This window comes from Sceloporus undulatus, chromosome 2, assembly GCF_019175285.1.
Source record: "Sceloporus undulatus isolate JIND9_A2432 ecotype Alabama chromosome 2, SceUnd_v1.1, whole genome shotgun sequence".
In the NCBI taxonomy this organism is placed as follows: Eukaryota; Metazoa; Chordata; class Lepidosauria; order Squamata; family Phrynosomatidae; genus Sceloporus; species Sceloporus undulatus.
Genome location: NC_056523.1, coordinates 25,062,644 through 25,090,084, shown reverse-complemented (window position 1 = coordinate 25,090,084; position 27,441 = coordinate 25,062,644). Strand labels below are relative to the sequence as shown.

The 27,441-nt window shown below is 39.4% G+C and overlaps 2 protein-coding genes across 15 annotated transcripts in view; one reads left to right on the top strand and one right to left on the bottom strand.

Moving 5' to 3' along the window:
* PDHB (pyruvate dehydrogenase E1 subunit beta) overlaps nt 1–5,028 on the top strand; it is an 8,248-nt gene extending 3,220 nt beyond the window's left edge. The window contains exons 6-9 of the mRNA XM_042454814.1: nt 395–505; nt 2,210–2,301; nt 3,404–3,545; nt 4,497–5,028. Of these exons, the coding sequence (XP_042310748.1) occupies nt 395–505; nt 2,210–2,301; nt 3,404–3,545; nt 4,497–4,642 (491 nt within the window). The 3' untranslated portion in view covers nt 4,643–5,028. The remainder of the gene's footprint in view (nt 1–394; nt 506–2,209; nt 2,302–3,403; nt 3,546–4,496) is intronic.
* Nucleotides 5,029–6,068: 1,040 nt separating this feature from the next.
* PXK (PX domain containing serine/threonine kinase like) overlaps nt 6,069–27,441 on the bottom strand; it is a 65,987-nt gene continuing 44,614 nt past the window's right edge. For 2 of the 14 annotated variants that reach the window (XM_042454800.1, XM_042454808.1), the window contains exons 11-18: nt 26,334–26,451; nt 23,553–23,631; nt 22,770–22,818; nt 21,588–21,665; nt 21,005–21,091; nt 19,600–19,669; nt 17,399–17,461; nt 6,069–6,574 (exon numbers count right to left, since the gene is read on the bottom strand). In XM_042454800.1, the coding sequence (XP_042310734.1) occupies nt 6,372–6,574; nt 17,399–17,461; nt 19,600–19,669; nt 21,005–21,091; nt 21,588–21,665; nt 22,770–22,818; nt 23,553–23,631; nt 26,334–26,451 (747 nt within the window). In that variant the 3' untranslated portion in view covers nt 6,069–6,371. Of the gene's footprint in view, nt 6,575–11,662; nt 11,696–17,398; nt 17,462–19,599; nt 19,670–21,004; nt 21,092–21,587; nt 21,666–22,769; nt 22,819–23,552; nt 23,632–26,333; nt 26,452–27,441 lie in introns of all 14 variants that reach the window. The other 12 variants (XM_042454807.1, XM_042454805.1, XM_042454806.1 and 9 more) reach the window with 12 other exon arrangements.

Sequence of the window (27,441 nt, the reverse complement as noted above, 5' to 3'; positions counted from 1 at the left end):
TTGCAATTTTTTGTATTGTTTTGCAATTTTACTGTACACCGCTATGATCATTGCGGAATAGCGGTCTATAAATAAATAAAAAAATTATTATTATTGTTGTTGTTGTTGTTGTTGTTGTTGTTGTATGCTTTATCAGACATGAGCACAGGAATGTTTTTGTTTAGCTGCACATTCTCCAATTTGCTGTCCTCCTGTGCCAAATGCTGGTTGTTGATAAGAGGAGTTGTAATCCAACATTCAGCAGGTATTGGGTTGGCCAAGATTGATTTGGCTCCGTAAAACCACATCTAGGAATCTAGGATCTTTATTCTGTACGTCTTTGACTACAAATTTAATTGATTTCTCAAGTATTTGGACAATTATCTCAGATTCCTGTTTTTAATTCTCTTTGTAGTTGTAATGTTGGAAAATGAGTTGATGTATGGTGTGCCCTTTGAAATGTCTGAAGATGCCCTGTCAAAGGACTTCATTGTTCCTATTGGAAAGGCTAAGATAGAAAGACAAGGTAAGCAAAACTAATTGTTGATGATGAAATAGTTCAGTAGTTCAGCTCTTTGGTCCGAACTGTGCAATCAGCCGGATAAATTCTTTGTTAATGCATCTTTCCTTTTTGTACAAATATATGACAAAAGGATTGTGCTGCAAGCCTGTCAGATACTCAGAGTTGCATCCTGCCCTAAAAATTGGTTTGAAATGTTTGATTTTGCTCTATGAAAGGGTGTTCCACTCTGTGTTGAGGACCAATGAGAATTTTTAGTATTCATCACTATCCAAGGGACAGTCTTTAGACCTGATGTGTATTGCTTTTGCTAAACCATGACTGAATTGTTATTTGGAGATGTTACCATATTTGAAGGTTGTGTGCCAGGTACTTTCTTGGCCAGTATTCAGTTAATGACTGCAAAAGTAACAAGTAAACCAAAGTAACAATATATGCTGTGTATTTGCCAATAAAGACTAAAAATAGCAAATCAAAAACTTAGAGCAGTGAAACACACACAGATGCACACAAAATTAGGCACAACTTTATATAAATTGTTGCAGTTATAGATATTTTAGAAAGAGGCATATAATTATTAAGTGAAAAACAGTGTGGAATAAATAACCATAGTAGCAGGTGCTTTAAATATGCTCAGTCTTCATTGGTTTGTAAAAAGGTCTTTACCATGCTACACTGTGACTGTAAAGAGACTTCTGTTTCTACATTGGTTTTCAAAAAGAGAGAGGTTCCTCTTGGCTACATCCACACTGAAGAAATAACCCAGTGTGACACCACTTTACTGCCATGGCTGTGCTATGGAATTTTGTTTGTTGTGGCACCAAAGCTCTCTGATAGAGAAGGCTAAATGTATCACAAAACTACACTTCCCAGAATTCCATAGCATTGAGCCATGGTAGTTAAAATGGTATCGGACTGCATTAATTCTGCAGTGGGGATCCAGCCCTTGAGATGAAGGAAGATTTGGCTAGCCTTTTTAAACTAGCTATGGATGAAATATATCACATTTGGCTTGTTAAAAGCATCTGCTATTGTAAGCCAAGCTGTTTTTCACTATGATTCTATGTATTTCATATGACTGTTAATATTGGTTGATGTATAGCATCTGTACTGTATTTGCACCAATTTATGTAGAGTTTTTTCATTAAGGTTAGGAGTCAAACAAGATGAATTATGATTGATTGCTCTGTTTGATATTTTTTAATTTTTTAATGACATGTACATAGCACTTATTATTTAGTTATACTCTTCATTGATATACAGTCATTAATTACATTGAAAGCCTGATCCTCCTTTGCCTAAGTTTTCTTGTTGGCTGGAATAGATAAAAATGTGAGGATTTCTTTTGTGAAAGCGCTCTGTGATGCTCTGACCTCTCTGTTGCCATTTAGAATCTTAGAAATTATCCCTGTGTCTGATAGACATCCGCTTCTAAGAATTCCACTTCTAATTCCCTTCTTGATAGAGTTTTGCATACTCAGTGTTTAAGTTCAGCAGATAATGAATAATATTCAGGCTGTTTCTAATGAATGTTCTAACTTTCCTAGACACTTTTATTAGTAAAACAGTTGTTACTGTTTAAGAGACGGTCAATGCATCTTTCATTTGAGTTTAAAAATATCAGTGACTGCTGTTAAGAACATGGGGAAGATGCCTTTTAGACTAAACAGTATAGCACTTCTCACCAGCCTCTTGTCTCTTGTGTTTCAGGAAACCACATTACCTTAGTGTCTCATTCGCGACCTGTTAGCCACTGTCTGGAAGCAGCTGCTGTCCTTGCCAAAGATGGGGTGGAGTGTGAGGTTTGTGTCATTTGATAGGATTGTAATCCAGTCTATTGCAAGCTGCTTGTGCTTCATTGCACCTTCCATGAATGGGAAAGGGAGAAGGAAATGCTCTAGACTGCCAAAGTAAAACTTTGCACTGAGAGAAATGAAATTATCTGGTATATGTATGTTGTGATGATTTTTATTAGGGTTACAGCATTTAAATATCCAGTAAATAAAATACATGAAGCTCCCTGTTCTTGACTGACCAGATCCCTGGCCTCTCTGTGCCACTGTCTAAAGTGGTAGGGACTGAATCTGGGACTTTCTGCATTGGAAACAAGGGCTGTACCACTCAGCTATCATCATCTGATAGAACTTTTCAGTTTATCAAAAAGGTGCCCCCATTAACCCAATATTGTGTTAACTTACCTTTCATATAAAAACAGTAGATTGAGTGCCATCCTAAGATACTTTTTTTGTCTCACCAAGAAAAGACTACTTTTTTAATGATAGTGATATGTACCTTATTTTAAAAAATGCTTTTGTTTTTCAAACTACATTCCTCCCTCCATTTTTGTGGTGATCCATTCTGGACCACCACCTCGCAAAAATGGAAAACCGTGCATATTCAAGCCCTATTGGCTTAAATGGAGGCGCACTCCCACGGGGGTGTACGAGTCCGTGCCCCATTTTAACTCCCTCTGTTGACCCCCTGTGGATAATTAAGGAGTGCAGATCTCAAGTCCGCGAGAACAGAGGCAGGATTATATTGCATTACTACATGCAGATTTAACGGGCCCATTGATTTAGAACAGTGTTTACCAAACTATGGTCCTCCAGGTAATTCATATGACTCAACCTTAATCTGAAGGAAAGTCCAGTTGTGTAAGTGTGTAGTTCACAGTAAAGCTTTGGCTTTTCATGCCAAGTTGATCTTCCACCCATGAAAGGATGTTAAAGGCCATTTCCGCCAATTCTTCCATCCAGCATCGTTGGTGCCTCCACCCCAGATGAATTTTGGAAAAGATGGAGAAGTCCTATTCGTGAATGTTGTTCTGCTCCAAACCTAGGTTCTATGCTTGTTGTCTGGACTGGACATGATGTGATCTGAAGAGTGCTCAAATCTCACCCACAGGTGATAAATCTCCGTAGCATTAGACCAATGGATATTGAAACTGTTGAGTCCAGTGTTATGAAGACAAATAATCTTGTGACAGTGGAAGGTGGATGGCCCCAGTTTGGAGTGGGAGCTGAAATCTGTGCCAGGATTATGGAAGGTATGGTTGTATTTGGTGGTCTACAAATCAGTTTTCCGTCTCTTTTTACTTGTGTTTATCATGTGAGGGAAGTTAAATATTAAAGGAAATTATAATCAGTTTCCAATAACCATTTGAATTAGAGATGGGAACCATAAGGGCTTTGATATATTGTTCACAGTAGCCAAAGGAAACAAAACCAGTGGTGAAGAATGCTGAGAGCTGTAGTCCAACTTCTGGAAGGACATGTGATTCCCACCCTAGTTAAGATTTTTCCTATATAAATAAAATTGCTCTAAATTCCTCTCTTGAGTGCATTTCATAGAATCATAGAGTTGGAAGAGACCGCACAGGCCATCCAGTCCAACCCCCTGCCCCTGTTTTTTAGTTTGTTATAGTCCAGGCCCATCTTTTCTGCTGCTGCCAATGTGCTTGTATTTAAAGAGAAGGTGACTTTTTTTAGTGGATACTTTGGTTCTTCAGGTGTTTTAGACTTCAACTCCCAGAAGCCATAGCCACCATAACCAGTGTCCAGGAATCTTGGGAGTTGGAAGGCCAAATAGCTTGGAGGGTCAAAGTTTGGGAATTGCTGATTTAGAGCTTCAAAATGCCACTGTACAGTTTTCTTTAAAACTATTGTGAAATTCAGTACATGCAGTTAAATTATAAGATACATTATTCCACAAGTTTTTAGCTCAAGTGAAATACTTTTTTTGAAGTGAAATTTTTTTTTCTACCTGCAGCTTTTAAAATAGGAATTCTTGAGACTGTTCACTGTTTCTGAAAAAAGGGCAGTGGCTTAATTAGACTTCAAACTGTTATGTCTGGATTTTTGGTCTGCTGTCAGTTCTCTCTGTAGTAGCTTCTTGACTAAAGCAGAGGTGATTCAGACCTTGAGGGAGAGGAACCCCCTCTATATACCAAACCTCTTTACACTGAGATATGAGTTGTACTGTCTCATTCTGCCTCCAGGTCCTGCTTTCAACCACTTGGATGCACCCGTTGTTCGTGTCACAGGTGCAGATGTTCCTATGCCTTACGCAAAGATTTTGGAGGATAACTGCATACCTCAAGTAAAGGACATAATATTTGCTGTGAAGAAAACACTAAATATCTAGTTCTTTTATGTATTTGAGACTGGATGTGCTGTTCTTCAATTATATGTCTTTAAAAGTATTTATGGAATGTATTACAAGCCTTTGTATACAGAGCTGCAACTTGTAAAACACATGGGGAGGTTGGCAATGTGGAGGAAAGTGATGCTAGTTACATAATCTGTTACAGACATATACTGCTTCTTCATCCTTTCAAGAAGGAAAAAAGTGAGACTTAAATCTAAAATTGCAATAATATTCAATATCGAAACAACTACCATGTAGGAACTATTGTTTTATGGTTGTACATCATCAGGTCTCTTTTGATTGGCAGTCCCTAATTTATCAAGACTCAGCTTGTGCTTATTTTGTAACTTATGATGCTTGAAATAAAAACAGTAACAAAAAGATTAAGAATGCATATGCTCTTGGAAGTGAAATTTAAAACCGAAATAGCATACTTGAAATATTTTAACACAGACTAAAATGGTGGCTGGTAACATTTAGATGCAGCAGAAGGTTTTCTCATAGTGACTGGTAACATTTAGATGCGGCAGGTTTTCATCAGAAGTATACATCACTCACAATGGAGTGCAGCTTTTGTGGACATACCTAAATCCATTCCTTTTAGACACTCACAAACATGAAAGAAATCTACAGCCACAAGAAAGACAGATAAAATAAACATTCCTTCTTCCCATGCATTTTAATGTTATCCCCTCTCCACTTTTGACCTGTGGGTTTGGATGCAACCAATTTCCCATGTTCTTCCCCCCTCCACAATAGAAATATAGGATTTCTTTACCCCCCCCCCCAAAAAAATTGTCAAAAACATTTACCATAATTGGATAAATAATATTAAAGCGTTGCACTGGTTTATTCTAATCCAGCACCAATGAAATTCTATTGACATTTATTTTAATAAAAATATGACTGAGTATATCACAGGTTACATGAACTCTTATACACAATGACATTCTCTGCATAGTAACAAACACTAATGTATACTTGACTTTAAAAATGGATTACTAATAATCCTTAAAGTGCAATTTAAGGGTTTGAGCAAATCAGAAAAAGGAACCCCCCCCCTCTAAAATATGTTGTTTACCGTTAGCTCTTCTGCTAACTTCTAACTCAAGAGCTCACATGATACTACAGGTGGTCTGATGAAAATACCCTGCAAGTCCTCTGCCTGAATTGTACTCTTGTTATATTTATGGTCGTGTCAGGTTAAGAACAGGTGTTTCGATGATAATAGAATAATTTCATGGACTAAATGTTTTGCAGGGAAAGAAGACAACTTTTCACCTGTACTGCAATTTTCAGATTAAGTGATTCTTTTTTTTACCACAGCTAAAGTAACTCAATGCATCACACATCAATGTAGCATGGTTAACCTTCAGAAGCCTTTGGAAGCAGACTTCAGCAAAAGAACTGTCTGTTATCACAGAGCTTTTGAATTTTTTTATTCTATTAGAAAGAATGCTACCTATCAAAACAAGATTCCATAAAGAGTAGGAGTTCCTTTCCACTAGAAATGACACTTTGCCATTTTAGAGGGTGCAATCGGAGACAGTCCTGCCACCCAAAAAGATTGCTGGGGTGTGTGGGTGGGTGGCTTGAAATGCCTCTAATCAGGCAGCTGTAAAACAAAGACACCACCAGGCAGTGGCTAAATCAAATTGTTACAAGAAAGATTTGTTTCTAGAACACAGGTTGACAATATATCCAAGAGGAGTTGGTGTGATTGGTTTCAGCTGATTCTGGGAGCACTGTAGTCACAGGTCTCTGTTTTCTTCAAAGCTCCTTTCTGGAAATTCTGAATGGAGCTGAGTAAGGCACCCCGACTTGTGTTGTTAACAAGCTGTGGGTCAGACTGTGTTGGCACATCCAAATTTGGAGGAAGGGGCGGAACTGCTGGTGGTGGAGGCGGTGAAGGAATTGTTGAGGCACCTACTGAGGAGAAGATAGGTAAGAGATGAACTTAATATGCATGGTACTGGGCAAAAGAGCAATAACAACAAGTCTGGTAAAGCTGCTAAATGTACAAAAGAAAAACGTAGGAGAAACTCATGCACATAAGCCAAAAAGCATTGAGGGTAAAATAAAAGAACTAGGGGAGTACAGACATACTGAAGAAGGATGAGTGCGTGTAAAATGGCAAGCAATGTAGTCACAATAGGATGCTGTATATAGTCATAAGGGCCAGTAACTATGGGAAAGAAATTCACATCCCAAGTCTGGTCCTACAAGTTGGCTTGTAGATTGGTTTAGAAGGGCTATAACTTAACTGAAATCCCTAAGGTTTTTTGGAGACCACCTCTAATAAGCACATAGCAACAGGTCATGGTACTGTTTCATAAGGACAAATGAGCTTAAAGAAGGCCTCAATTTTCAGCCTTTATTTCCAAATACCAAGCATAGTGTCACCACAGGAAATCTCACCAATGTTGAAAAGTGCTCAGACCTAGTGCAAAATGTAGCAGTCAGACTATGGTGATATATGATAAATAATAATAATAAAATTTTTATTTATATCCCACCCTTCCATTGATCAGGGCGGCTTACATCAAAAGTTAAAACAACAATTAATACAGAAAAGGATTAAAATGCAAATACGATACAAACAACCAATACAAGAAAATAATAAACAAAAAGCCCCATAGCCCAACCTCTTGGCCACGGAAGAGGAGGGAGGCCCGCAGGATTTTTATTCGGGGAATGCCTGTTGAAACTGTTGAAATGATCTCTAAACTGCAAGTGAGACCAGTTTTGAATCAACTGTACTGACCTCCAAATAATTTTCAAACCAATTTAATGAGCAGATTTTGAATGTTAAAGCTCTAAACAGCATCAGATAGATATATCTGAAAGGCCACTTCCCTCCCACATGAGACTGCCCATAAGCTGAGATCTTAGGTCTGAGACCTTGTTTGGACAGCCACCAAGAGAAAGGCTAGGCCAGTGGAGAAAAAGAGGCTTTCTCTCTGTTACATTATTCCCACTGTGGAACTTCTTCCCAAAATAGCTCACATTAGACCCATTCCTACTGAATCATCAGCCCCTAAGGCTTTTCAGTTGTTTGGGCTTCATTTTGTTGTGATTATAAGTGGCTTTATGTAATTATTTATTCTGAGAACCATGGTTGACAGAAAACCATGTATAAAATACTTTAAATGAGGGTATGGAATTGAGCAACTCCCCCTCTCCAGATGTTGATAGACAACAGCCCCAACCAGCATTGCCAATGGTCAAGCAGCCATTCAACAAAACCTGTGAGGTCACACAATTTCCACCCTTGATTTAAATAATTTCACAAAATGACAAAAATGCAGTCTATTTTAATGAACTGAATTACTACTGACTGCTGATGCCAATACTTGTTTTTTATGGATACAAGAAATTAATCACCAAAGCCATATCTTTATTAGATCCTAACTTTCAAAATTACCTTACCATAAACAGGTCAGCTACTTACAATGACTTTGTAAATCTATCTACCCAGGATAATTTGACACAGTACCATAACAAAGTCAAGACAATTTCTTGGCTAAATTTCTTTCACTGTAAAAGAGGATTTAAGATGTACATCAGACACCACTTTGACCACATCTGGTACTAGGAAGGCTAACATGAATCATGTGCTTTATTTATCTTATCTGCATTGAAGTTACAGTCAAGGTTTACAGATCAAAATGAAGACTGCTATTCATGTATTTCACTGAAGAAGGATTTATTCCAAAATGTACTAGGTATATTCAGTCAGCATATTGGGAAGTCTCCTCTTTCCCCACTTTTCTTCCTGGTGCTTTTCCATTTTTCTTCCCTCTCCAGACCAATGCATGAAGAGATGGAACATGGCACTTTTTGTAAGAGGGTGCACTAATAATGACAAGATATATGTTTGATAGGTACTAGCACTACTAAGCAACCTTCTCTGTACTTTCTTTTATATAAGTACACTTGATTTTTCTAAAAACACATTTACTTTGGTTTCTGTCTCTATGGCCTCTCAATGGCCATGTCAGAATTGAGCTGGAAAGGACACTCTAGCAGTTGTGGGTGCCCTTTGGAGTGTAAGTTTATAAGGCTTTCTTGGCAAGATTTGTTCAGAGGAAGCCTTGCCTTGAGGCTGAGAGCATGTGACTTGCCCAAGGTCACCCAGTGGGTTTCATGGCCGGGCTGGGAATTGAACCCTAGCCTCCAGAGTGATAGTCCAAAACTCAAACTACGCCACACTGGGTCTCCATGCCAGATTAATTTAACCAAATAAGCCAAATTTGATCCCTGGGAATGAACATGCTTATGATAGCAAGGAATCAGGATTCAGTTAACTCAATCTTTCTAGAAACACTACTCTGAAACATCTGTTCCAGCAACAGTCTTTCTAAATGCTGTGGGGGTTTTGTTTGTTTTTTGACAATTAGTGTAATATGAACAAAAGAAAAGGAATTTTCTGGCCAAAAATGCATACAGGTTGACAAAATGATGGGTAGTGAAAACAGAACAGAGGGAAACAGCACATGCCATGCCAGCAGCCAAGAGTAACCATATGACCTTGTATATTTAAAAGTTTACCAATAAAGCAGCATCCAAAAGAAGTACACAGGGCGGGAAGGGGGAACCTGTAGTCTTGCAGATGGTGTTGAATGATAAAACACCATCATGCCTCAATCCATGCTACCTAGGGCTGAGGAGGATCACAGGTTTCCCACTGCTAGCATAGGAGTTTGTATTTCAAAAAAGTAGGTTGTAAAGGCAAATAAAACTTAACCAACCACAAGAAAAAGAAAGAAATCGCTCAATACAGAGATAAAAGGACAACAATTAAAAACCAAATTGTGTTATAGAATTAGCTGTAAGATATTAGGGGCAAAAAGATAAAAAGCATAAGACTAGAATTCAGCATCCCAACTAAATTGGTAGCAACTGATAACAAACCAAATTGCTAGCAATACAGTGCAAGATTGTTTTCTGCAGTTATAACAGTATACACACACCCTGTTCTTAGATCAAGTGGCATCATAATACTGATCTTGAGCTATTTCAGTTCCACCCATCTAGCTATGAATGGCATTTTCATATGACAAAAGTGATCAGGGGAAGGGACACATCCTCCATCTGGTGTGCCCACTGAGGCAAAAACTGTATAGCCTTTTTCTTCTAGGTTTCCCCTGGCCAGTGTGCGCAGTGTGTACTTCACTAGTGAATCTTCTTGCACCAGTGTCATAACCATTCATAACACTGTAGCTATTTACTAGGATGGGAGGCAACTTGGATCTCAAGACAAGCATCTCTTTTTATATTGCAAATGGAACTAAAAATACTTTATTTCCTGGAGTACCCACGTGGCCAGAAGGCAGAGGGGCTGGGTTGCCTGAATGTCCATCCACACCACCTGAACTGAGAACAGCCACATCTTGACAAAATGCATGCTTGGGACTAACATTGTCTTAATTTTCCCCCTCCTGTATGGTTTTAACATCTTTGCCTGATGAAGAAGCCAGTGAAGCTTCAAAACATGCATTTGTCCATTTTGGATGGCTCCATGAAGGTACCAATGTTTTGTGGCTTTTTGGATGTAATTGTACTTTGCTACATGACCAATATGGCTAGCCCTCAATATCTTTACTATTGAATGACCTTCTCTCACCCCTAGGCATAAACATCTTGCGACATTTGTTTTTAATTAATGTAAAGGCCACATGCTATTCCGCAGTGCTACTGAGATAAAAGGAGTGGTCATGAAGCTCATAAAAAGCAAGAATAACTAACACTAACAAGACTTTCACTTTCCAATGCCAAGGCTGTGCCATTTTGTAAACATCTTGTGTGTTTCATGTTTACTTCTCTGGAGGCTGCCTTCTCTTTATATAGCAGAAAAGGATATGCTCTGCTCCAAAAAGCAGGAAGGGCATCTCCCCGTCTATGAACCCATGGTGAACTACTGAGCAGAAATATCTTGCACTGCACCATCCATGCAACACCAACAAACAGGCCCTTCCTGCTCATTTAAAATCTCTGCTTGAAGTCAGTTTTTGGAGTTGCCTGAATCCCTCCCCCAATTCCTTATGCACTGCTCATAGAGCATATTAATTGCCTATATTGATAAATTTGCAGATGTTGCAATCTAGCTTTTCTTCCTGTGTATTAAGCATCTTTTTCATTAGAGAAAAAAACTGCTTTGCAAAAAGGTGTGTGTGTATCTGAGTGCAACACACAGTTTTACTCATGGAGGGCACCTGTAAGTATACACTGTGCTTGTAAGAGTCTTCAACCTTAAGGATATTCAAATACTAGATGGGGAAAATAATTTCTGCTCCCCCTGAAAGTAAGCAAAGTTAATAACAACCTACCTGCCAATGTTGAGGCCTTCACTCCCACAACTTAAAAACAGTTGTGTTCCTGCCACTGGCAGTATACTTTCATGGCTATTACTAGTACTAAACTGGCCCCTGTCCACTTCTTCCCAAACAGGTTTAGATTTGTGTTTTCTTCAAGCCATTGTTTACCTCTGCTTTCCTCGGAGGCTGAGAGAGTGTTACTTCTCCAAGGTTTATGTGGCTGAGCAGGATTTGAATCCTGGTCTGCAGTCATAGCACTACACAACACCGGCTCTCACAGTGAACCGTACCATTTGTTTTTCCTTCTGTATCTTTGAAGAGGCACTTATACTATGTTCAAATATATCTTCATATTCTCTAAACCAATCAACTAATCAAAATCAGCACAATCTCTTTGCAACTCTACAATCATTATAAAGGATTTAGATGACAGCAAAAAGGGGTTCATTAGAATTCTGTCTCAAAAAACGACATGACACATTTTTAAAAAAATAGGTTTAGTGTCTCACAATACCAGGTCTTCCTTTGGTTATTTAGAGTGGGGGGGGGGGGGACAGCAAAAAATATTTGGGGTGTAGTTTGGACAACTTCATCAAAATTATCTGTAATTAAATGCCTCGTGATGTTCTATTTTTTCCTTTTGGTTTTGGGATTTCATACTCGAAACATCTTTAAAGAGAGGGATATCAAATTACTTTACCCAGAATTCACGTTCAAAATGGCGCATGCTCTACTGAAGATGGCAGAAAGAAGAGAGACAGGGAAAAGAGCACAACAGTCATTATTATTATATTCAAAGAAGGCCATTCAGAAACAGAGAGAAAGAGATTACAGACATCAACAATTATGAGCACAGTTATAAGCACAGTGGTTAGACAAACTGGCCTGTTGGTCTGCTTTTCTTATTCCCAAAAGGAACTATCTGTAGACACAAGCATCCAAGTTGAGGCACATACAGTACAGGCTTCATTATATATATTCATCTTCATCCAACTTTCTGAAAAACTGCAATGAAATATGAAGCTGCTCTATACTGTCAAAAAACCCTGACCGACATGGTCCAGGGTTATCCTTTTGGATAAGGCAGTGACATTCCATGGGTTGAAGCAAAGGCCTCGCTCAGCCCTGCTATCTGTAGGTACTCAGCATTGAAGCTGGGACCTTTTGTTTGCTGTTGTGCTATGAATTGATTGTTCCAGTCCTTGAGAGTAACAAGAGATTTTAACAACACAATATTTATTCACAGTTGTCACTGTAGTCCAAAGAAGAGATTTAAAAAAAAATACATTTGCAAAACCCATTCATTTCATACAGAAGGCATATCCATAAAACACAAAGGGGTTCACTCCTGTTTAGTTCTCAAGAATGAGAGTTTCATGGTTGTGCAGCAACACAGACTGAGTCAGCAGATACAGGATATAGGCTGCACATGCACTGCAGAAATAATCCAGGCTGACACCACTTTAACTGCAATGGCTCAATGCTATGGAATTCTAGGATTTGAAGTTTGATGTGGGACCAGAGCTCTCTGACAAAGAAGGCTAAATATCTCACAACTACAAATCCCAGAATTGCATAGCATTGTGCCATGGCGGTTAAAGTGTTAAAATGGATTATTTTTGCAGTGTGGATGCAGCCAGTGATCAGTTTTCCAAAGAATGTGTCCAATGCACTCCCGCTAAAGTTGCCTCCTCATTACTGACTTAAGATATGCACATATCTCCTAGTTTTCTGCAAAACAGATGTCTGTTTAAAAGCTTGGAGGAATATGGTCCAGCTGGAAAGAGCATGTACTGGAAGAACAGAGACTATGGGAATGGCCATAAATCCTAGACGAAGACAAGAGACAATCTGGAGAATTGTCTGAAATATTTATAGCTGCTAAAAAGGGGGGGGAATGTTCCAAATTCTATATGAAAGGATTTTAGGCTCACATTTCTTTCTCACAGAACACCATGAAGAAGCAACAATGTGTTTCTTAACTGGGCAGACAAAGGCTGTCTGGAGGAGTTTCAGCCAGGCCCTTTCTCCTGCTGTCTGTACCCCAAAGAGCTAACCGGAGCTACTGGAAGTATTTTATTGGGGCTGCACATGATCTGTGGACTGAGGTTGGGCAATCATGCTGCAGCATCTGTGGTTTTTCATCCAACCAATAATATTTATACAGAAGGCTATCCCCAGATGCATATGGCCTTAAATATAATGCAGAATGTCTGGGAAGGCATTACTAATCTTTATTACTAGAGGTTGCAATCCTGTTTAAAAATAAAAGTGCCTTGCTGGGCCAGGATCAGATCTACTCTTTCCAGTACTCTTTGCAAGGCAACCAGGAAGTATAAGTTGGTCCATGTAAAACTGGCTAACTTTCTACCCATCTCCAATGTAGGACACTTAGGTACAGAGAAACCTCTGCATAGAAATAAGTCCTCCTCCATTCAATGAGACTTACTCCCAAGTAAGCACATACAACAATCTAGGTCAACACCTGAATGGGGAAGGGCATAGCAAACATGTAAACAAGACAGACATCACTGTATCACGTCTTCTCTTTTATTCTAAAGAACCGTCTTCTCACTGATGTTTCTAAACTGGAAAAATGGATTTTTAAAATAAAAGAGAGAACAACCTGATGGCATAGTACCTCCCCTCAAAACACCCTAAACATGCAAACAAACATGCAAAAGTACATATGCTGAAGACCCAGAGCTTTAGATACTTATCCAGCCATCAATATCTGCCACCATCTAAATATGTAAAGCAAAAAGAATTTTGGGAGTTGTTTTTCCACTAGGGCTAAAGAAATAATTACAGCCATTTCACTCTGGATGCCAATTGTGTGAGGCACCACCCTTGTAGGGTTTCTTCCTCACCATTCCTCTATGGATAGCTGAGCCAATGAAAAACACAACGCAACCACTCTGATGACTGTTTTACCCTTGACCCTCCACATTCACTGGGGTTAGGGGCACAGGACCTCCGTGAATGTGGAAAAACTACAAATAACAAAAACACTATGTTTTTACTGGAGAGAATATCTCTCTAGGAATCTCTAAGTCCTCCAGTGCAACTCTGTGGTCAACATCTGCTAGGCACTGACCACAGAATTGTGCTGGACGAGCTACAAATGCCTAATGGAGTGTTCTCTCTAGGAACCTCTAGGTACTTCAGTGCAACTTTTGGTTCACTGGAGGACCTAGATATTCTAAGAGAGAATGCCAACCTGTTGCTCCACTCTACAAAAATTAACTCTGTCAAGGGCCTGTCTGTACTTTGGCTTTCCTACAGTGTCATTTGTTGCTGCTTACAAATAACTTACATCTGCATTTATCCTGAAAAACCTGGGAACAGATAAAGGTACTATTTGTGTAAATCACACTCCCCTTCTGAGAGTGTGTCATAGAATTTATTACAATATATATTATTAGAAGTACATGGATGTGGGTAGAAATCCTGAGCTAATCTTAACTAACAAAGCTGTCACACAGTCTTCTCTGATCTATTCAGCAAAGGAGGTGAAGCTCATATATCGTTTAGTATATTTTTGGCAGGAATGCTTAAGTCCCAGCCAGTAGTCAAGTTAAGCAATATGCCTGGTTACTGTGTTCTGCCACAGTCCTCAGTATAGGGAGGATTACAAAGCACTGCTTTACTTTATCTGTTTACTTCATCTTCATCTCTCTCTTTCCTCCAGGTCTTGCAGATTTTGCAGCCAAGCAGCTGTGGTTGTAGATTTTGTTGCTGTGTACCTTCAAGTAATATCTGACTTATGGTGACCCTAAGGCAAACCTATTACAGGGTTTTCTGGAGCTGAGAAGTTGTGACGAACCCAGTGGATTTCCATGGCCAAGCGGGGAATTGAATCCTGATCCCCCAAGTCCTAGTCTTATTGCTCAAATCACTACACCACGCTGTCTACTAGAAACTTATTACCTCACAAAGGCTCTCACTTCAGAAAAGGGAAAAGTCAATTAAGAAAGAAGGGAGTGGTGAAGGCAAGGGTCATATGCACACTGCATATTTTTCCAACTGAAAGATCTAACATCCCGTGAAAGCATTGAAGGTTTACATGAAACATTTCCAAGCATGTGGCTCTGCCATCAGAGGGTAGATGAGTTACAACTCTTCTGAAATAGCTGTTGTGCTTTCTGGCTAAGAAAGAACAACACACCTAGTTTTATATGCAACCAGAGGAAAAAACATTTTACAATTTTGATAATCTCAGCAGTGCTTATGTCTGAATGTGACACAGTTTTTAAGACAGTGAAGGAGAACTAACACAGGTCAGCACTTAGATAAGGGAATATTTTTTCCTAGGGGCATTTTTCAGGTTCTGACACTGTTATCTTATTTGTGACAGTTAAAAAATTGCCTTCATATGTAGACTTTGAAGACATTTAAATTCAACCATCTGTTGGTGTAACGGACAAAGCTGTTTCATTGCCCTTTGATACTTTAAAGGTTGCTATTATTTTACATTATTGTAAGTGATCCTGAAGATGAATCTTTGACTGAAGGACTGAGTATAGTATCTTTTAAAATATATAGGTGAGCTGAGGAAGTGCATCAAATAATAAAAAGTAACATAAGGGAACTGTTCAACAGGGCATATACAAACAAGGTTGTCTGTCCTTTATGAGTGTGCAGAGACTTATGACCACAGAGTGATACTTACTACAAAGTCCTGTTCACACTGTGGAATCTTCTGTCAAGGGGAATATCCAACATAAATGTACTAGCATTCTCTTTATTGAGAAGCAGTCTCTCATGGTGGATGGAATTGACTCTCTAAGGTTTATCTGCACAGGATTTAAAATGGCTCTGTTCTAGACCTAGTCCTCTTTCTGTGTGCATGCATGCACTTATGTGTATTATTTCTTCTCTTCTGCATCTGCTGTGCAGAAAGTGTCACCTTCCAGCCGATGATATTTGCATTTTTAACAATCTGGCATGTTGAATCAAATAATTTATCCTCACCCTTAGTTTGGACATCAAAGATACTTGCAACTGTAAAAGGGGCCTTAGTAAACATCAGTGATGCTCTGGGAGCAAAACTATCTAAAAAAAGAGGCTGAAGCTGTGCTTTGGGATGATGAGGATAACAATAAGACCAACACCAAGATGTAGAGAAGGTGCTGGAAAAATCTGGACCACAGTGATACTAACATGCTATCAGAATAACAAGTAAGCCTAAGCATAAGTTTTGGTAGTTAAAAGACAAGCTTTTTAAATGGTGGCAGTATTTCAGAGGACTAAAAACGAACACATCACTCAAAAGCAGAATTGCAGTTATCATGCTGAAACAATTCCTATCAGTAAACTCATGCAACCATTATAATTTCTGTAAAATGAGCAAAGATATCCTTTGCAAGCAAGCACAGAAGACCATCCGTAGAAGGACAAGGTATTACAGACCATCAGGTTTATATTGCTTAGAAGACTACTTTCTATGCAATGGCTTGAAAATATCAATAGCTTTCATTTTAGGAAATCATCAACCCTGTAGACAAACTTTCACGGAGGAATACAAAGATTACCTGCATACAAATCTCTTCTTTCCACAAAGTATAAAAATAGCATGCTGTCTAAATATTTTTACCTGTCATAAAATGGGTCAACAAAAAAACTCCTGTGATCCCACCCTCCAAAATAGCATATTCACATGATAAAACAAGACAGCCAACCTAGACTCAAAAAGTCATAAGATATCATGCAATTCAATATATACCACTTTGTTTATATTCACTTGGGATATGTTGAAGTGCCCAAAGCTCAGAAATGGACACTGAGGGCTACACACATATAAGGCTTTTTATTTTCTATAATACAAATGCATCTTCAAAGTGCCTCATCCATAATAATTTTCTAGCCCTTACTGTACAGTTCTAATCCCGTCAGTATGATTATCTGTAAAATGTAAACAGGAAGAAGACACTGGTTGGCTTAAGGCTAGAGTCATGACAGAGATGGAATCAAAATCAGACACTCTTTTAAGCTCAGTCTCTTATCTGACACACTATGCTGCTACTGAATTTACAGCCACCTGTTGCCACTGTGTTGACAGAGGTGCTTCAAACCCTTTCCCCTCTTGCTGGAAATAAAATGCATCAATTCCCTGAATTATTTCTCCGCTGACATGTCAAATAACAGCTGTGCATACTTGCTGACCCAGGAGTTGGAAGTATTAATCTCAGTGCAAAAAGATATCCTTGAACAACAAAAGCAGGAAACACAGATAGAGTCCACATGGTGCTAATACTGCAAATATCGTTTGGGAAATTCCGGACAGAACTCAGGGGTTATTGAGAAAGATAGTGAAAAATAAGCACGTTTTTGCATAAGTATTTTTTTTATCCTAAAGGACATGATGGTTTACATTTTGCTTAGCAACACACCAAGGCACTGATAGGCAAGCAGTGTTTTGATGCTATTAACTCACCTGCTGTAAAAGGTGGGACAGGAGAAGAAGGCGACGTTAGAGGTGAGCTTGCCCCAGAGCCTGCTGAATAAAAAAACATTCACAGTTGCTTATGAGATACAGCTTCAAAACCCATTTCCTGACTTAACAAGAGACACACTAGAATAACTGGAATAAACTGGAAGTCTGACAAAACAAGCCCAAAACGGAGACTATGCACCAAATTATACATTCAACGGCATACATTTCTAGAGATCTGAAAACCAAGCCCTATAAGGAGCGGCTCAGGGAACCCAGTATGTTTAGCCTGGAGAAGAGAAGGTTAAGAGGTGATATGATAGCCCTATTTAAATACTTGAAGGGATGTCATATTGAGGAGGGAGCAAGCTTGTTTTCTGTTGCTCCAGAGAACAAATATCTGTATGGATAACACAACCAGCCAGACAGCCATGGAAAAACTGGGTCGATTTAACCTGCGCTGGGGCATGGGAATAAAAAGTCCTTGCAAGTGCTGGGAGTTCCCTGCAAATACTTCAAAATGGAGAAAACCTCATGTAGATCTCCCCCACCACCACCAAAAGGAAAAAAAAAACAGAAAAGGAACAAAACCAAGGATCATTTCATTTTGTTTTTTAAACCAGGCATAATGAATACAAAAATGCCTAATGTAGTTTGGCTTTATATCAAAGGTAAAGAATTAGGCAAAGTGCAATGGAAAAACAATCAAAACCAGACAGTTAAACCCTGAGGTAGGTGAAGCTGTACAATTTGGAGCACTGGCTCGGCACTCTCCCCCTCTCATTTGTGAGACGAATGTTGTCAAAATGCGGGAGCAACCAGTAGTAGACAGACATGCCCAAAGTGATCTGGACTTTTTCAAAGAAATGTTATTGACTGTACACATGTCTCACATGAAAAGCATGGATTTGCCAAGTCAAAAGTGGCCATCAATATATGGCCATAAACAAGAAACCCCAAAACTATTGCAAAGAACTGAATTGTTGATTGTATTCTGAAATAAACCCAAGGGGCAAACTAAACTATATATGAGAGATGCATGAATAGTCTTCCAATGGTGTCATGTTGTGTTTGTTTTTGGTTGTGTATAATGTAGTAGAGTGGGGGAACAACCCATGGGGAAAGTGTTGAGAAAACCATGGTTGAGGAATTCTGGGAGTAGTGACCCAAGGCCTCCAGAAGGTAAAAACCTGGGTAAGTTCCTTGTGGGTTTTTCAGGCTATGTGGCCATGTTCTAGAAGAGTTTCTTCCTGACGTTTCGCCAGCATCTATGGCTGGCATCTTCAGAGAATGCTTGCCTGGGAAAAGTGTGTGTGTGTGTGTGTGTGTGTGTGTGTGTGCGCGCGCACACACACACACACACACACACACAGTGTGAGCCCGGGAATGCAGGAGTGATTTGCATGTGTATTGTTCTGTTGCTGATGGCAGGCCTCAGGCTGGGAGGCTAATGCAAAAGAGGATTAGTGTCTGCTAATTGGTGATCTGGGATGCCGGCCATGAAAGCCTTTGACTTTACAAACCTGGGTAAGGTTGGGTTAAGCATCCCCAACTACCAGCTACTGCTCTATCTAAATTCACAGCTTCCCATCACTCCACTTCATTTTTCTTTTTAAAGTAACAAATGCATACATCTTCTGCATATCATTTGACTTGGCCAATTTAGTTTTGCATGTGTAATATGCTGTCAATGGCCTGCAAACAAGACCTCCTGCCAGATCCTGGTAGCCAGCTTCCTCTTCTCCTCGTTCAAACAGATGTACCTTTTTCTCAAGCAGGACAATTGCCCAAATTACCTGCTATTAGCTTCTACAGGTCAAATTTTGCACCCCAGTTCTCTTAACCTGTATTAAGTTGATGTGTGTTATTTCAGCTTCTGGTCTCAGTGAACCAATCCAATCAATCTCTGTCATGGACAGAGGAGTAAGGGGGCATGGTATGGGAAGCTGATGGTTGGTCTACCACTAGTTCTCATTTTCATAAGGAAACAGACTAATAAGGTAATCCTAAATATAACAATCGTTATCCCAGAGAAAGCTCCACATATTCACAACTTGATCTTTGATGGTGTTCAGACAAGAGTAGCAGCCCTCCTAACTTTTCAGGACTGAAATCTGCAGTGATCATAGACTCCATGATAGTCATAAAGCCTTCCCAAGCGCCTCCTGTCACAACAAGGTTCCTGTCTTGGTGCAGCTAATTACCTGAATTATTTGAGTTGCTGTATTTCATAGTTTGTTCTTCCCCACTCTCGAAGGCTGAGCGTTTAGACTTCTAAAGACATCACACCAGACAAAAAAAGAGAAAGGATGCAACAATTTCCAGATATTTCGTTCAGTACCATTTCATTCCCACTCTGCCCAACCCCCAAACTTTTTTGTCATCTTCCACAGGCCAGTCCTGTTAGAATTAGGAAACAATGGCCAGGCTGTTACTACAGAGCCTCAATCTCCACAGTTTCAACTTCTGAGTAGAACAAGTCCCAGCTGCAGCACTTAACAGGATCTAAAAATAATCTATATTGTTATAACATGAAGTTAGTTCAAAAGAGTCATGGTGAGACTTGAATTCTGAACCTTCCCTTATTGTTAGCTACAACTATTCTGCTCACTACCGTGACATGGAAATGGAAAAGAAGTAACTGTCTCTCTTCATATGCACAACCTTCTACTAACCTGTTCAGCTTCCACTAACCTATGGAAAGCTGGGATGGGCAACTGTGTGGGGAACAGAGGCCAATTTTAATCCCTTCAGCCTCCCCACAGGCTGAACCCACCTGTCCAGTTCCAAAAGCACCTCTGCATTCTGCTATGTATCAGCCAAGATGGTGATCCAAAATGGTGTTACATCTCTTCTGGTCACCATTTTTGGCCAATATTAAAACAAATATGAAGACACTTTGGCAGGGCTGTAGTTAAGGGATGTATAGGAGGGCACGGGAGAGTGCTTTGCATTCATTTTCATGCATTATGATTTTTTAGGTGCATATAGGCTGTAATTTAAGCTTTGTTTGTTACCAAACAAAGCTCAAATTTTGGGTTAAAAATTTAGTAGTAGTTCAGGGGCTTTAGGGGGTTGTAGAGAGCATAAGGATCTGAAAAATGTGGAGGGCTAGGTATCCATGGGCTGTCTCCGCCCTCTCTTAAAGCAATAATTATTTGGCTTTGGGCTACCTAGGACCTCTCACAATCTAGTGCCCCAGTACCCCCAAGAGACTGCAAAGTCAGAAATGTGACAATCCTATACACATTCCTAAATTATATGTGGGAAAGATAAAAATATGAGGAACAATACATTACAAAATAGACAGCAATCTATTCTTGTTTAAAGAAGAAACAAGGATCATGGAAACAATTTTAAAGGACTCTTTTATCCATCTTGTATTGGTTTGAGTGTTGGACTATGACTCTGGAGACCAGGGTTTGAATCCCAGCTGGAAACTTACTGGCTGATCTTGGGCAGGTCACACACTCTCAGTCTCAAAGAAATACAATGGCAAACCTCATCTGAATAAATCTTGTCAATAAAACCCTGTAACAGGTTCACCTTAAGGTCACCATAAGTAAAAAAACAACTTGAAGACACAAAACAAATTGACATGCTACTTACTTTTCGTGCCAAGATCTTCCTCCTTTTTTTCTCTTCCTCTGAACCATGATGAGACTGAGCTCTCGTCAGTCTTCTGTGCTGATGAATCTTTGAAGAAAAAGGTGAACAATTTAAAAAGAAATCAAACAATTTGCCCAGCATCTAACAATTTTTTTCTGATGCTCTTCTTGCTACAGTGGCCCTGATAATGAAATATGCTTCCTCCCCCCCCCCCTTTTTTTTTTTGCTTCTGACATACATGAGAATTATCAATTTATAATCTCATCACTGTTGCATTAAGCCCTGGGCCCTCAAACTATGCAGCAGGCATATTATTATTATTATTTAATTATTATTATTATAGTTTTTGTGGGTTTTTCAGGCTATGTGTCCATGTGTTTATTTCTCTGAAGATGTCAGCCACAGATGCTGGCGAAACATCAGGAATAAACTCTTCTAGAACATGGCCACATAGCCCAAAAAACCCACAAAAACGATGGATGCTGGCCATGAAAGCCTTCAACTTCACAGCAATAACTGTTTGTCAACACCGCATATTTGAACATAGGGACATTAATACAAGGAATAAACAGCTTATAATTACCAGTTTCTGTTCTTCTACTAGTCTCTTCTCTATACATTCTTTGGCAATCTTCAGAGCTTCTTTTAATTTAGTGGGAATCTGATGAGTGAAAGAAAAAACGTTTGCTGACATTGCCACAGAATTGAGTGGTTGGTCATTGAAGAATTCTGAGCCCAGAAATTTGTTGTATCAAAGTTGGAGTGTGGCTACAACTTTCAATATTCCAACAGTCTAATAGGCTAGCTAGAGGATGTGATTATTCAGCAGCTCTTCAAGAATCAGAAATCCTTGCTGCATTAGTGCCAATCACCCAGAATTGTACTAGCACTCTTGCTTAACTGTGTAGTAGGGGTTATGCCACCACTTGATTGGGGCCTCATTCTCTTCTACCAATGGCATCCCTCTCGATGGCACTCACAAATGACATCATAAGCAGGGAAGATCATTCACCAGGCAGCCTCACAGTTGGGAACTAGCAAAGGGCAGGAAAAACTATTCTGGACATAGCAGGTAGCCTAGAAGAACAGGAGTGCAATAGAGCACTGGAGGGCATGCAAGAATGAACACCACACAGAGAGAGAATGAAGGAACAAAGTACAGTAGATAGATGGCAAAAAGCCAAGGAGGAGGATTTTGCTTTGTTTTTGTAACCTTTGAAATGAAACAAAATAAACCTGAGGTATTATGAAAGATAACAACAGTAAGAAGGCAGCTGAACTATTTTAGTGAAAGAAATGAAAATACAGTTCTTGCATAGGTAGTGTATGTTGAAGTTTGTGGCTAAATCTTTGGGGAGATGTAAAGGTGGAGTAATTGATATCAGCTGGCTGGCTGGCAGAGAGGAATAATAAAGATGGTCTAAAATTGTGTATCTCGATACAATTTTAAGAAACATTGTTCTTAGGAAAAAGAAGACGGCGGCACCTGTGTAGTACAGAAGATCACAGAGAAACAGTTATATGTTCAGGCTATTTGCAACATTGGAAGCGCACAGGAGCATTTAAAATTTTTTAATCTTGCATGCCAAGAAAAGAGAGAATGGGGAGGGGGTGTTAAGTGGGAGCGTGAGAACGTTTGACAAAGCACCTTAACATCCAGACATTCAATGGGAATTAAAGCTAACATTATAAACAGATCTGCAACTTTGGTGGGGGGAATCAGGAGGGCTGGATGACATAAGAAGAAAACTGTCAGTAACTGTACCTTAAACTGTGTTTTTTCTGAATTTGTTAAAAGGACATCACTGAATAACCTGAAGAAAAAACAGATTATACATTTTCAAAAGCTAAGTACCAGCACTGCCCTATTTAGATCTCTCTTGCAAAGCTAATATAGGTTGACACTCCCTTATTTGAAATGCCTGGGACCAAAAGTGTTTTGGATTTCAGATTTTGGAATATCTGAATATTGAATGAGATATCTTAGAGATGGGATCCAAATCTAAACATGAAATTCATTTATGTTTTGTTTACAACTTATAAACATAACTTTAATGTAATGTCACAACATAATATTTTTAATAATTTTATCCATGAAACAAGGTTTGTGTACGCTGAACCATCAGAAAGCACAGGTGTCACTATCTCAGCCACGCATGTAGACAATTTTGAATTTTGGAGTATTTCAGATTTCAGAATTCCTGATAAGGGATACTCAACCTCTAATTTCAATTGGTATTACAGGCCTCCTTCATGTCAAGTTTTTAAAAAAAAGCTCATAGGAATTTCACTTTCAGAGATGCAGCAATGTAGAGCAAGTCATTTGATTAAAGGCATTCCCTATGTGATTCAACTCAGGCCTGCAATAGAACTGTTGAAATTGCTAAAACTGTGTGAGGAGTAGCTTTAAAGAAATTGTTTGCCACATGACACTCAATCTATGATGCTGCCATTCAAGCCACACAGCCAACTTTGTAATGGAATCTAAACTCAGTTGTGAGACTTTCTAGCCCTTATTGTACACTTCCCTTTGCCAAACACAACTTACGGCATTTGTAAGAGACGGGAGACGGTTGGCATGCCATTCTTCATGGCTTCAGGAGAAAGAATGGATTCCAATACAGTCACTAAATTGAGAGAAAAATCAGAGAAACCAAAGATAAAACAGTCATGACACAGACACACACACAAAGAGATCCTGCTGTATCTTAAGCCTATACGGCTTAGGTCCAGACTATCATAAAGATGGTATCTCTCCCTATGAACCTACAAGAACTCTTAAGGTCTTCAGAGGAAGGTTTTCTCTTTGTCCCGCCACAATCACTGGTTCAGTTAGTGAGGACACGAAAGTCTTCCCAGTGGCTAATCTCACCTGGAATTCTCTTCCTTGGGAGGCTAGATTGTCCGTCCCCCTTTCTGCTCTCCCTTCACCAGCAGGCAAAAACTTTTATTTTCAAATAGGCTTTTAATATGTAACTGCATCCAGGGAGGCATCTTACTGGGGTGTTTGCTTTTGTATAAATAAATAAATAATAATCAATAAAACTTTTTATTTGTATCCCACTTTTCTGTGACGAGACAATCAAAGAGGCTCACAACACATTAAAATCCACATTTACAACATTGTGTTCCAAATTCCCCCCCTTAAAACAGGATTAAACATGTTACAATTAAAATATCTATTAAAACAGAATTTTAAAGTATATATATAACGAGGACAGAGCAGTGGGCTAATACATGATGTGGGGAGCAGTCATTCTGTGGCCGGGCACTTTTATTCAGGAAAAGCCTTCCGGAAGAGATCCGTCTTGACAACTTTTTTAAAGCTGTCTAAGCTGGCAATTTGACGGATCTCGTCTGGCAGGCCGTTCCATAATTTGGGAGCAATTGCAGAGAAGGCCCTCTGGGAGGTAGCAGTTAGTCTGGTTTTTAAAGGCTGCAATAGATTCCTCCCAGAGGACCTGAGGGTGCGGGGCGGATTATGTGGGAGCAGGTGATCCCTCAAATAGGTTGGGCCCAAGCCATGTAGGGCTTTAAAGGTTATAACCAACACCTTGTACTGTGCCCAGAAACTAATAGGCAGCCAGTGAAGAGATTTTAGAATGGTTGTTATTCAGTCACTCCTAGTTTTTCTGGCGACCAGCCTAGCTGCCATATTTTGCACTAGTTGAAGTTTCCAGTAGGCACAAGGGTAGCCCTACGTAGAGCACATTACAGAAATCAAGTCGTGAAGTTACCAGTGAATGTACAACAGTTTCTAGGTCCTTTACTTCCAGGAAAGGGCGCAGCTGGCGTATCAGCCAAAGCTGATAACAGGTGCTCCTGATAGTCGCAGTCACCCGTATCTTTTTTAATGGTTTTATATTTTAAATGTAGTATGTTTTTAATGGTTTTTGTATTTTTAACTGGTTATATTAATGTGGTGTTTTAATTGTGTTTTAAAATTCTACTGTTTTACAGTTGTTTTCAAGCACTTTTTGTGTCAAATTTGAGAGAAAGACAGAATATTAAATAAATAAATATTCAATGTTTTTTAAAGGTCAGATAAAAAAATCAACATCAGTGCATAGAGAATGACTTAAGATCTTTCAAACAACAGTAACATAATATAATTTATACACATATGACATTGAGTGTGCATAATGTGAGCATCTGAGGCTGGCATTTCAAAGCTTAGATGTCTTGGGATTGCTAAGGCATACATACTAGTCCAGCAGTGCAAATCAGAGTACTTTAAGGGCTAACAGGCACACACTATCTCACCTGACAACTACCACCTCAAATGCAAGTCATACTCTGGGAAACTACAAGCCAACTCAAATGCTGGGGTTTCTATACTTTGCCACAATGAGCTTCCCAATTAGGAGAAACAATTGGCTTTATATTCAAATACAAGTTCTTGGTCTGAGGCTAGCAGATAGGAAAGTGGGGGAGGAAAGATCACTACTACTTAAATTCACAACATAGTTTTAAAAACAAGAACTATCTGAATCGTCTTGACTTGGGTGTGGAAGAATGCCATAACACAAGGCAAATGGGTGGGGGCAGGATAGCTGAGCAAGTCACTGAGAAGCTTTTTGCATAATCCAAGTAAGGGAGGACATCTCACTTTAATAAATATTGCTTAGTATTTTCTATCATGTAGTTGGTTAAATATTCTTACATAAGTAATCTTTTCTGGCACGACAACCCACCCCCAAATTTTGACAGAAATGTCATTCACCTGTACTCCCATCACTGGCAGAATGGACGTCTCTTTCCCCAGGCAGCTGATTAAAGTAGTGGAGGGGTTATAATAATAGCTAAAGTGTCATAATTGTGATCAGGTAGCAGTTGTAAATACAGAAGTTACCTAGATTTACTCATCCATAATGGTCCTGAATTCATGATTGATACTTAAGTCCTAATTTTCACAATATTGCCATGATTGTAACTCTCTCCAAACTATTCTACCAGACGTCAGCTGCATGGGAATAAGGAGCTCCATTCTGCCAGTGATCAGAGCACAGTTGAATATGTTTCTGTCAGGTCGAGCTGGGAGAGGTTACTTGGTTAAGAGCGCAAAACCTTCTGCAGGGTGCCTTTTTGCTGATTGGCAGTTCTTATACAGTGGTGCTCAAGCTAGAATGATTAGATGTGATAATCACATCTAATCATTCAAGCTTGAAGAAGTAGAGGTATGAGAACTGCCAATCAGCAAAAAGGCACCCTGCAGAAGGTTTCGCGCTCTAAGTGGATAAGCCTAAATAAAATATGTATAAGAAAAGCACCAATATTCTCTATTTATGCCTAAGGTAGGTGGAAATATTGGTCCAGCTGGTTGACTGACCTACAGACATGGATGGCGCAGGAGGAAAACTGTCCACTGGAACAGAATCTGGGGGTCTCCCATATGTCATTTCATACAGCAAATGACCAAAGCAATGGACATCAACAGCTTCTAAAGTCTGAAAAGAAGATAAACAGTGAAAAATGCATTGCTGGAATATCTGCATGATATCCCACAAAAACTGATTATCTCTGTTTGCATTATACATGTCAAGAGTGGCTAAATGCAGCAGGCTTTCTCTTAGAGCCTTCTGGTAGGCCTGCCAAAATTGTCCAAAATAAACAAAACCAGAAGTGACCATAAGTTGACTTCTTATTTTGAAAAAATGAGCATGCTTAAAATATTAAAGAGTATAGCAGCTCTTTTAAGAGGTAAACTGCCGCTCTTATAGGCTTCTGGGAGAGGTAATTCATTCTTTGTGAAGTCGAAGGCTTTCATGGCCGGCATCCATGGTTTTTTGTGGGTTTTTCGGGCTATGTGGCCATGCTCTAGAACATTTTCTAGAACATGGCCACATAGCCCGAAAACCCCACAAAAAACCAATTCATTCTTTCTTTGGCCAAAAGAAGGGTGATGTTGGGAATTTGGAGGGGCTGAGGGGGCAAAAACAGCTTTAGAGGGAGATAGGAACATCTCCAGGGATGCACTCTCCCTACATCTGTTTCCATAAATTATTATTCCCAGCATACTGTTATATTGCAAATTCATGTTCTGTATACAATAAGCAACAAAATAGAAGTGTTTAAGAAGTATGATACTTCTACAACAGTACAATTGAAAAATGCCAGCTAAAACTGATGCCAGTTATTCAGCTCCTACAGGATTGTCAGGGGAGGGACAACTTCCATCAGGTTTAGTATTATCTTTCTCCAGCCCAGTGCTCTTCAGATGTCTTGGGCTACAACAGTAGGTGGCAATGGTGAGGCTGGGCCGAAGACTTAGGGAAAACTGAGAACCTTTTAAAGCTTTGTGAACGCCCGTGCGCACACGCACACACACACACGCACACACACACCTCTCCTTGGAGTCAGATTCAACAAGCAAGTGTGCACCACAAATAGTATGTGTGGGGGGATGCTGGATTTTCTGCAGCTCCAAATAATGACAA